The sequence below is a fragment of the Pseudophryne corroboree genome, chromosome 5 (genome assembly GCF_028390025.1).
Source record: "Pseudophryne corroboree isolate aPseCor3 chromosome 5, aPseCor3.hap2, whole genome shotgun sequence".
In the NCBI taxonomy this organism is placed as follows: domain Eukaryota; kingdom Metazoa; phylum Chordata; class Amphibia; order Anura; family Myobatrachidae; genus Pseudophryne; species Pseudophryne corroboree.
The window spans coordinates 648,512,302-648,524,532 of NC_086448.1; the positions used below are offsets into that span (position 1 = coordinate 648,512,302).

The window sequence follows — 12,231 nt, forward strand, 5'->3', positions numbered from 1 at the left end:
TACTCAGAGCCACGGGGATCCCAGCATCCCTGGCAGAGAATTTTGGGCATGCCAGTGCACTGAGGTGCGGCATGCTGCCTCTAGCTGCATATAAAATCGCTAAAATCACGGTCCTACAAAAGACCTGCATATCTCTACTATGCATCATTTGGTTACTGTTCCCACAGCCAGTCTGCCGTGTTACAGTCTGTCCAAAACTCACTTCTTAGACTTCACTGTCCAACTAAGAGTTCCAGAGCACCCCTGCTGGACTATAAGTTTATTCCGTAAATATTATTAGTTACGCAGTAGTGCTGGTATTTTGTTTCCAGATTTTGTAAAGTTTGTATTTTGCAATAAAACTACGTTCTAACGCTTTGTGCACATTGTGGCCAATATCAGAAATGCAACTGACATAATCATAATGACAGCTCAGACCACTTTCAGCATTAGTGGAGGATGTTTGCTTGCTCTTTACCAGCAAATCCATGGCAATTTCAAATTGGGGGCACTGCTTTGTGGCATGCTCTGAACTGCGCATCAACTAATTGTGTTTTTTATGCATTCATCATGAATCCATTGTATTGTACATGTACAATTTGAAAGTTAATTAAACAAAAATAGACCACTATAAAGGACATCATTAACATATCAAAAAGGAACTGACGCAATAAATGCCTATGAATGTCAAATAAAAAATAAGATGACAGGACACATTCTAAAATTATGTATGAAGACTACAAAATGATCAATAAATCTAGAACCAGTAAGCGCTTTGTGTTTGAATAGATTTTTTTTTTTTAGATTTGCTTTTTTACAAACAAGGGGAACGTTATTTTCTTTTTCTACTTTACGCAACATAAACAGACAATCAGGCAACCTGTGGACTCTCTAGCCGTCGTGAAATCAGTCACTGCAACAATGTAGGTGTATGGACAAATGAAGACCCACAAAACCATTGCATGAAATCAGCACTCATTTCACTAACACTATATTGCGACAGAGACACGGCATATCTTTACCCCAAAGGTTTCCTTTCCACAATGACATCAACAGATTTGACCGGGCCCTATTGAAAAAAGGTACAGAGCGCTCCCCAAACTATTACTGAATTTACAAAGATTTGCTTTAATATTCAAAACGTTTTCACCAGTCTAACAAAGGCATGTGAATTGAAAATTCTTTCCACCCTAATTTATATACGATCTACTACATCACAATCCTAAAAACAATCAAGCGCTCTAATGTTCATGTTTTCCTCTGGACCCGGTGGACAGACAGGACACATGGGCTGCCATGGTTATAGTAAACTGTTAAAGTAAATGATCTACAAACAGAAACTGCATAAACCAAACGGTTTTAGGGAGCCTGGGCAGATTATCACTCATTTAGATATAATTTTTTAAAAGTTCCTGACAACTTATCCTTACATTTGTGATTTGCTACCCATATGAGACAAAGACAATTAAAAAAAAAAAATATAGGACATTAGGGCATTACAGGGTAATGTTAGTAGATTTACATAAAATAAGTCAGATCACAAATAACCATCACCGTCATCAATTGCTAGTGTTTGACAAAATTTAGGAAAATACACAATTAGGAGGTTGCTAGATAGTCCTAGCACAATGGTAAGGGAAAAAAGAGGACTAATAATAAAACGGACATGGATTAGGGAGGGGGCAATTGTTTTCGAGCCCCAGACACAATACTACCTGAATAAAACTTGGACTTGTTGAGTTCCGTCAATGTGTCTTTCCAATTATTGTACCAAGGGACACTAGCTTTAAGAGAGCGATCTGACAGAGAGAACATGACATTATTGAACTAAAATTATACATCAAGCTGTGCTTTACAGACAAAACTGCTTGATCAAAAAATGCACACAAGGCAGTGATATGTTATTACATATTACACAAATAGTGAAATCTGTTACGTTCTAAAGAGGTCAACGAAGAAGGAAAAAAAAGAGAAGAGGAAGAGAAAGTCATTCAAACTGAAAATCTAAATGCTGATGACACTTGAGGATATATTCAATGTAACAAAACTACAATAATAAATTTGTATTGTATAACTAAATTGATGATCATGAAATCACCATTTAGATTAAGGTCAATCAATAGTTAAAAAAAAAAAAAAATGCCATCTGATAAGGAAAGAGATAGAAGTATACACACAGCAATACTACAGAAAAGCATCATAAGGCAGACCTGCATTCAATATTGTACAGAAATAGAACATGAAAGCAAATTAAGATTAAAGGGGTTGTCCATTTTTCCCCTTTCATGTATCAAATGGTTGTAGGATAACCCATAATTGTTATGCTATACTGAATGGGACTAGGCATACTGTGCCACATAAAGCAAAAGTTGGCTAAGTGGCATAAACAGCAGCGGTGGGCACACGTGAGGGAAGCCACACCTGAGTGTTCAAAACTAAACAACTCCCTTATTGTATGCTTTTCATATTTATGCATTCAAAATTCCTGGAAAACCTTAACTTTTCAATAACCTCTACATTTTACAAACCTGTTCCAACTTACCAAATCCAGATGGTATGCAGAAAAAATACACAAGTATTAAGCATTATATGACAAACTTAGCTATCATTGAAAACTAAATGGGAGCAAAAATGATACACAAAAAGCTAAAAGTGTGTTCTGCCATGCAGACCTAGCTCTAGCTGCTCCGGGGAACACTAGTGGTAAGGCTCACATTTTCCTTCCATGCATGCAGCACTTATTACGAGTTGTACAACACAAATCCCAGCTATTGAAAAGGCAGACAATCGCCGAAAAACTTACATAGCAAATACAAGCTATTCTGCTTAAAGCTACGCAAAAGAAGACGTTACAATAAAATCTTAGCACTATAAAGCAATTTTAATGTAAGTCCTCATAAAATGTATTTGTCACATTTATCTCATCAGGTCCTGTCATCAGTGAATGAACAAACTGGGTAAATATGAAAGTCTTCAGGGTAACCTTCTGGTAGAGCTTGGATACAGCATGTCCTCTGTATGTGCTATTCTAGCATCTCATTACAAATGATTACCGTATTTTTCGGACCATAAGACGCACTTTTTCTCCCCAAAAATGTGGGGGGAAAAGTATGTGCGTCTTATGGAGCGAATAAGCCGTTTGCAGGTAGCGGGTAGTGGCGGCGGCCGGCGGGTAGCAGAGGCTGGCGGGTAGCGGCGGGTCCTGGATGCTACTGCTGTGCCGTCATCAGCAGAGCGTCATGTAACTCCCCCGCTCCCTCATACCTCCTCCCTCCTGTCGGGTAGCGGCGGCCGGCGGGTAGCGTCGGGTCCTTGATGCTGCTGCTGCTTCTGTGCCGTCATAAGCAGAGTGGCCACATCTCAGCAGCAGAGCCGGTGTCAGGTGACTCCCCCACTCGCCCCCACCTCCTCCCTACCTCCTCCCTTCTCAGGAGACGCAGGGAACCACTGGTACTGTCAGTGTGTGTGTGTATGCTGTCTCTGATGTGTGTGTGTCTGTGTGTTCTGGCTCTGACAGAAGGCTGCACTGTATTGAGTCTGAGAAATCACAGAAATATCTCTTAGAAGTCAGAATATATTTTTTTCCAGTTTTCCTACTCTAAAAACTAGGTGCGTCTAATGGTCCGAAAAATACGGTATATAAATATTAAATAAATTACCTCAAGCTCAGAGCAAATTTACACCTTTATTACCCAGGCCATTTTCATGGTTTTATGCTGCATAAATTTCTCAGGAATTAATTTTGTCTAATTTTACCCAAACTATTTTCTTCTTCTTTTGAAGCATAAGCGGATTTCTTATTACAACATATTGAAGTGGGTTTTTTCTTTCATTTTAATGTCCATTAACTAGGCAAAAACCAACTGACTAAAAAATAAGAATTTACTCACCGGTAATGCTATTTCTCGTAGTCCGTAGTGGATGCTGGGAACTCCGTAAGGACCATGGGGAATAGCGGGCTCCGAAGGAGGCTGGGCACTCTAGAAAGATCTTAGACTACCTGGTGTGCACTGGCTCCTCCCACTATGACCCTCCTCCAAGCCTCAGTTAGGATACTGTGCCCGGACGAGCGTACACAATAAGGAAGGATTTTGAATCCCGGGTAAGACTCATACCAGCCACACCAATCACACCGTACAACTCGTGATATGAAACCCAGTTAACAGTATGAAACAACAGAGCCTCTCAACAGATGGCTCAACAATAACCCGATTTAGTTAACAGTAACTATGTACAAGTATTGCAGATAAACCGCACTTAGGATGGGCACCCAGCATCCACTACGGACTACGAGAAATAGAATTACCGGTAGGTAAATTCTTATTTTCTCTGACGTCCTAGTGGATGCTGGGAACTCCGTAAGGACCATGGGGATTATACCAAAGCTCCCAAACGGGCGGGAGAGTGCGGATGATTCTGCAACACCGAATGAGAGAACTCCAGGTCCTCCTCAGCCAGGGTATCAAATTTATAGAATTTTGCAAATGTGTTTGCCCCTGACCAAGTAGCAGCTCGGCAAAGTTGTAAAGCCGAGACCCCTCGGGCAGCCGCCCAAGATGAGCCCACCTTCCTTGTGGAATGGGCATTGACAGATTTTGGCTGTGGCAGGCCTGCCACAGAATGTGCAAGCTGAATTGTATTACAAATCCAACGAGCAATAGTCTGCTTAGAAGCAGGAGCACCCAGCTTGTTGGGTGCATATAGGATAAACAGCGAGTCAGATTTTCTGACTCTAGCCGTTCTGGAAACATATATTTTCAGTGCCCTGACAACGTCTAGCAACTTGGAGTCCTCCAAGTCCCTAATAGCCGCAGGCACCACAATAGGCTGGTTCAGGTGAAACGCTGACACCACCTTTGGGAGAAACTGGGGACGAGTCCTCAATTCTGCCCTATCCATATGGAAAATCAGATAAGGGCTTTTACAGGACAAAGCCGCCAATTCTGATACTCGCCTGGCAGAAGCCAAGGCCAATAACATAACCACCTTCCACGTGAGATATTTCAGATCCACGGTTTTTAGTGGTTCAAACCAATGTGATTTTAAGAAACTCAACACCACGTTGAGATCCCAAGGTGCCACAGGGGGCACAAACGGGGGCTGAATATGCAGCACTCCTTTAACAAATGTCTGAACTTCAGGTACTGAAGCTAGTTCTTTTTGAAAGAAATTCGACAGAGCAGAGATCTGTACCTTAATGGAGCCCAGTTTTAGGCCCATATTTACTCCTGCTTGCAGGAAATGCAGAAATCGACCTAGTTGAAATTCCTCCGTTGGGGCCTTTTCGGCCTCACACCATGCAACATACTTCCGCCATATGCGGTGATAATGAGTTGCTGTGACCTCTTTCCTGGCTTTAATAAGCGTAGGAATGACTTCCTCCGGAATGCCCTTTTCCTTCAGGATCCGGCGTTCAACCGCCATGCCGTCAAACGCAGCCGCGGTAAGTCTTGGAACAGACAGGGCCCCTGCTGTAGCAGGTCTTGTCTGAGCGGCAGAGACTACAGGTCCTCTGAGATCATCTCTTGAAGTTCCGGGTACCACGCTCTTCTTGGCCAATCCGGAACCACGAGAATTGTGTTTACTCCTCGCTTTCTTATTATTCTCAATACCTTTGGTATGAGAGGTAGAGGAGGGAACACATAAACTGACCGGTACACCCACGGTGTCACTAGGGCGTCCACAGCTATCGCCTGAGGGTCTCTTGACCTGGCGCAATACCTCTCTAGTTTTTTGTTTAGGCGGGACGCCATCATGTCCACCTGTGGACGACCCCATTGATTTACAATCATTTGGAAGACTTCTGGATGAAGTCCCCACTCTCCCGGGTGGAGGTCGTGCCTGCTGAGAAAGTCTGCTTCCCAGTTGTCCACTCCCGGGATGAACACTGCTGACAGTGCTAGTACATGATTCTCCGCCCATCGGAGAATTCTTGTGGCTTCTGCCATTGCCATCCTGCTTCTTGTGCCGCCCTGTCGATTCACATGGGCGACTGCCGTGATGTTGTCTAACTGGATCAGCACCGGCTGGTGTAGGAGCAGGGATTTTGCTTGACTTAGGGCATTGTAAATGGCCCTTAGTTCCAGAATATTTATGTGAAGGGCAGTCTCCTGACTTGACCATAGTCCTTGGAAGTTTCTTCCCTTTGTGACTGCCCCCCAGCCTCGTAGGCTGGCATCCGTGGTCACCAGGACCCAGTCCTGTATGCCGAATCTGCGGCCCTCCAGAAGATGAGCACTCTGCAGCCACCATAGAAGAGACACCCTGGTTCTTGGGGACAGGGTTATCAAGCGATGCATCTGAAGATGCGATCCGGACCACTTGTCCAACAGGTCCCACTGAAAAATTCTGGCATGGAACCTGCCGAATGGAATTGCTTCGTAAGAAGCTACCATCTTTCCCAGGACCCGCGTGCAGTGATGCACCGATACCTGTTTTGGTTTTAGGAGGTCTCTGACTAGAGAAGACAACTCCCTGGCTTTCTCCTCCGGGAGAAACACTTTTTTCTGGACTGTGTCCAGAATCATTCCCAGGAACATTAGACGTGTTGTGGGGACCAGCTGTGACTTTGGGATATTCAGAATCCAGCCGTGCTGGCGCAGCACTTCCTGAGATAGTGCTACTCCCACTAACAACTGTTCCTTGGATCGTGCCTTTATTAGGAGATCGTCCAAGTATGGGATAATTAAAACTCCCTTTTTTCGAAGGAGTATCATCATTTCCGCCATAACCTTGGTAAATACCCTCGGTGCCGTGGAGAGTCCAAACGGCAGCGTCTGGAATTGGTAATGGCAATCCTGTACCACAAATCTGAGGTACTCCTGGTGAGGATGGTAAATGGGGACATGCAGGTAAGCATCCTTGATGTCCAGGGATACCATGTAATCGCCCTCGTCCAGGCTTGCAATAACCGCCCTGAGCGATTCCATCTTGAACTTGAATTTTTTTATGTATGTGTTCAAGGATTTAAAATTTAAAATGGGTCTCACCGAACCGTCCGGTTTCGGCACCAAAAATAGTGTGGAATAGTAACCCCGGCCTTGTTGAAGTAGGGGTACCCTGATTATCACCTGCTGGGAATACAGCTTGTGAATCGCTGCTAGCACCGCCTCCCTGTCTGAGGGAGCAATCGGCAAGGCAGATTTTAGGAACCGGTGGGGTGGAGCAGCCTCGAATTCCAGCTTGTATCCCTGAGATACTATTTGAAGGATCCAGGGATCCACCTGTGAGCGAGCCCACTGATTGCTGAAATTCACCGTACCTGGCTCCGCCTGTGGAGCCCCACCGTCATGCGGCGGACTTGGAAGAGGAAGCGGGGGAGGACTTTTGTTCCTGGGAACCTGCTGTTTGCTGCAGCCTTTTTCCCCTACCTCTGCCTCTAGACAGAAAAGACCCTCCTTTTCCCCACTTGTTTTTCTGGGTCCGAAAGGACTGAACCTGATAAAATGGCGCCTTCTTAGGCTGTGAGGGGACATGGGGTAAAAATGCTGACTTCCCAGACGTTGCTGTGGAAACTAGGTCGGAGAGACCATCCCCAAATAATTCCTCCCCTTTATAAGGCAAAACTTCCATGTGCCTTTTGGAATCTGCATCTCCAGTCCACTGGCGAGTCCATAAGCATCTCCTAGCAGAGATGGATAATGCACTTACTTTAGATGCCAGCCGGCAGATTTCCCTCTGTGCATCTCTCATGTATAAGACTGAGTCTTTGATATGGTCAATTGTTAGCAGAATCGTGTCTCTGTCTAATGTGTCAATATTTTCTGACAGTTTATCTGACCACGCAGCGGCAGCACTGCACATCCATGCTGACGCAATAGCTGGTCTAAGTATAATGCCTGAGTGTGTATATACAGACTTCAGGATCGCCTCCTGCTTTCTATCAGCAGGTTCCTTAAGGGCGGCCGTATCCTGGGACGGTAGTGCCACCTTTTTAGACAAACGTGTGAGCGCTTTATCCACCCTAGGGGGTGTTTCCCAACGTAACCTATCCTCTGGCGGGAAAGGGAACGCCATTAGTATCTTCTTAGGAATTACCAATTTCTTATCAGGGGACGCCCACGCTTCTTCACACACTTCATTTAATTCATCTGACGGGGGAAAAACTACAGGTAGTTTTTTCTCCCCAAACATAATACCCTTTTTTGTGGTACCTGGATGTAAATCAGAAATATTTAACACCTCCTTCATTGCCTCAATCATGCAGTGAATGGCCTTAACGGGCATTAAATTTGACTCATCGTCGTCGACACTGGTGTCAGTATCCGTGTCGACATCTACTTGTGCCATCTGAGATAGCGGGCGTTTCAGAGCCCCTGATGACTTTTGAGACACCTGGACAGGTACGAGCTGAAGACTCGGCTGTCCCACAGTCGGCATGTCATCAAATTTTTTATGTAAGGAGTCTATACGTGCACTCATTTCCTGCCATAAACTCATCCACTCAGGTGTCTGCCCCCCAGGGGGTGACATCCCTGCTAAAGGCATCTGCTCCCCCTCCACATCATTATCCTCCTCAAACATGTCGACACAGCCGTACCGACACACTCCACACACACAGGGAATGCTCAAACAGAGGACAGGACCCACAAAAAGCCCTTTGGGGGGACAGAGTAAGAGTATGCCAGCACACACCAGAGCGCTATATATATACACAGGGACTAACTGAGTTATGTCCCTAATAGCTGCTTTTCAATAAAATATATATACTGCCAAATTTAATGCCCCCCCTCTCTTTTCCCTCTTACTGGTACTGTAGATTGCAGGGAAGAGCCAGGGAGCTTCCTTCCAGCAGGAGCTGTGAGGGAAAAATGGCGCCAGTGTGCTGAGGAGATAGGCTCCGCCCCTTTTTCGCCGCCTATTCTCCCGCTTTTTATGGAATTCTGGCAGGGGTATTTACCTCATATATAGCCCCTGGGGCTATATATTGAGGTATTTTAGCCAGCCAAGGTGTTTTTATTGCTGCCTCAGGGCGCCCCCCCCCCCCCCCCCCCAGCGCCCTGCACCCTCAGTGACCGGAGTGTGAAGTAAGTATGAGGAGCAATGGCGCACAGCTGCAGTGCTGTGCGCTACCTTGGTGAAGACAGAGTCTTCATGCCGCCGATTTTCCGGACCATCTTCTTGCTTCTGGCTCTGTAAGGGGGACGGCGGCGCGGCTCCGGGACCGAACATCAAGGCTGGGCCTGCGGTCGATCCCTCTGGAGCTAATGGTGTCCAGTAGCCTAAGAAGCCCAATCCGGCTGCAAGCAGGCAGGTTCGCTTCTTCTCCCCTTAGTCCCTCGCTGCAGTGAGCCTGTTGCCAGCAGGTCTCACTGAAAATAAAAAAATCTAAGACTATTACTTTCTAAGAGCTCAGGAGAGCCCCTAGTGTGCATCCAACCTCGGCCGGGCACGAAATCTAACTGAGGCTTGGAGGAGGGTCATAGTGGGAGGAGCCAGTGCACACCAGGTAGTCTAAGATCTTTCTAGAGTGCCCAGCCTCCTTCGGAGCCCGCTATTCCCCATGGTCCTTACGGAGTTCCCAGCATCCACTAGGACGTCAGAGAAATAACACCACTTTTCTGTTATTTTTTGCCTGGCTCCTTTTATATATTTAATCCCAGAAAATTAGCTTGGAGTGCATTCAACATCTAGGCCAGAAACTCTAAAGGGGGTACTCACGGAACGATCCCAGCCTAAAATCTAAGCAATCTGACTAGATCGCTATCGCTGGTGCAAGACTGGCCTGCATGCAGGCTCAATCTAGCAGGTCGCTCATTTCACCCGCTGGGTGAAATGAGCAGCCCCCGTCCCACCCGCACGCTCAGCACACATCTCTCCCCATATCTGCCCGTGAATACGGGCCTTAATAGGTCTTTAATCTTTATTCCCAATAAATTTGAAACTGGAACAGTAATTACATAGCAGTTACACATAAGGGCCCTACACACTGGCAGATAACACTGCACGATATGAACGTTCTCGATCATATCGTGCAGTGTGTAGGCACCAACGATGAACGATGCGCGGCCCCGCGCTCGTTCATCGTTGGTGCCCCGTCGCTTATGCATGCAGGCCAATATGGACAATCTCGTCCATATTAGCATGCACTGCTATGGAGCCGGGTGACGGGGGGAGTGAAGAAGCTTCACTCCCCCGTCACCTCCCCGCCGCCGGGTCGCCTGTCGGCCGTATCTCTTTATAAAGAAGTCCAAAAGGTAACATCTCAGGCTATGGTCTAACTGATGACCGGTCTTGGGTATAAAATATATTTAACCCTGAATCTATAGATGGATCGTAACCAGCTTCAAGTATTAGTAGCGATACAGCTAATTAGCAATAGAGTCAATGTGATCCTCTTAGAATTCAGGGTAATAGTCTATTACCCTGAATTCTGAGAGGATCACATTGACTCGATTGCTTGTTACCTTTTGGATTTATTTATAACATGGAATCGTGTCAGGTGGTTACCTGTTACAATTAACTTGGTTTAATACCTATTCTAATCGCTATATACAGTGGTGTATATGTTTCGTCAGGATTCCCTTAAATTATTGGGCATCCGATTCTGTACCCCTGAGGAAATCCCAGAAGGGACGAAACGCGTTGGTTTTCTCCAGGCATTATATTTCCATTCATGTTGTATGTTAGATATATGCTGATGATAAAGAATTGCTTTGGAAATTGAATACGAATCAGATAAAACTTGGAACTTCATTTCTGTGAAACTGTACAGATGCCATACGTATAAGCCCTGACAAAGGTATGCAAAGCAGTAATCATATTGAATAAACACTAGCCACTACTGGATATTTATTAAGCAGGAATGCTCATTTTGTAAGTTAGTTTATCAGACCAGAGGCGGGAAGAACATACAGGCACTGGATAGATTAGTCAGTTGTTACAGAGGTCCCTTGGCTCTTATGACCAGACCTCTCAAGTCACTACAGGCACCTGTCTAAACTATAGCACTAAAACATCTTTTTTTTCCCCCCCATTATAAATAATATAAGGGATCAGTATGAAATACCTACAATCAAAATCCCAACATTTAAAATGTAGACAGGTCAAAAAGTTGACGAGTGTTTTTCATATATTTTGGGTGTGTATGTCGACATGGACATCATATAAGTGTACAGCATCCCCTCGCATGGCACGGTGCCTTCCTGCGCTCGGCGCACTATTATAACCCCCTCCAGGTCCACTGGGATGGTAAAGTATGAACAAGTCAGTTTCAAAGGAAAAAAAAAAATCATGAAAAAAAACACGTCGACTTTTTGACCTTTCGTCATTTTTAAATGTCGGTATTATGACCTTGTCCGTATTTTAAATGTCCGTATTTTGACAGTCGGTCAATGGTTGTCGGGATTTTGAATGTAGGTAAATTGACCGCATCCCATAAGTAACTAGTGCAATATATTTTCCCTCCTGTAATTAGATCATTTGAAAACAATATTTTTTAATTTACCCATTGTGTGCGTGTTCTGCTTTTTTCCCACCAATGACTTAGACTTGGGTCAGTGTGTGGCAAACACAACTTCCTTTTGTTTTGCTGATTATGATATTCTAAACCTCCCCTTAGGGACAGTGTTTTGGCATAAAGACATATTTGTGCAGGTCCATCCTTTATTCTTGCCAAACAAACTGGAAGTGCCTGTACTAGATGTCGTCACAGGTTATGTCAATCATTGCTATACTATCACTTTATCATTAATCGATCATTGCTGCAGATCATTCAAGTTTTTCAAAACCGTAAAATAAAAAGAATCAAAATATCACATACACTATTTTCATGCATTCAATCATGCATTCCCACTGAACAGGTAGTCAATGTTAAAAATATTGGCCCTCATTCCGAGTTGATCGCACCAAGCAACTTTTTGCTGCTGTTGCGATCAACTAATCCCTGCCTATGGGAGAGTGTATTTTAGCATAGCAGGGTTGCGATCGCTTGTGCAGCCCTGCTATGCTAAAAAAAGTTTCCTGCAAAACAAGACCAGCCCTGGACATACTTACCCTGTGCGACGTATCCAGCGTTGATGGGCTCGGCTTTGACGTCAGACATCCGCCCTCCGTTCACCTGGACACGCCTGCGTTTTTCTTACCACTCCCCGAAAACGGTCTCCAACGGTCAGTTGACGCCCCAGAACGCCTTCCTGCAGTCAATCTTCTTGCGATCGCCGCTGCGACCGCTTTTTCCGCTGTCAGCGTCGTTGCCCGGCGACGGCTGTCACCGGGCAACGGCGAGCGTGTGCAGTAGTGATCCGGTCGCAG

General features: G+C 45.1%; 1 protein-coding gene across 7 annotated transcripts in view; it reads right to left on the minus strand.

Moving 5' to 3' along the window:
• Positions 1-12,231, minus strand: part of TRAPPC8 (trafficking protein particle complex subunit 8) — a 324,404-nt gene that overhangs the window by 302,931 nt on the left and 9,242 nt on the right. For 4 of the 7 annotated variants that reach the window (XM_063923649.1, XM_063923652.1, XM_063923651.1 and 1 more), the window contains exon 3: positions 1,695-1,778. The exons of the other annotated variants lie outside the window; for them this stretch is intronic. In XM_063923649.1, coding sequence (XP_063779719.1) covers positions 1,695-1,778 — 84 coding nt within the window. The remainder of the gene's footprint in view (positions 1-1,694; positions 1,779-12,231) is intronic. 7 annotated transcript variants of the gene reach the window in all.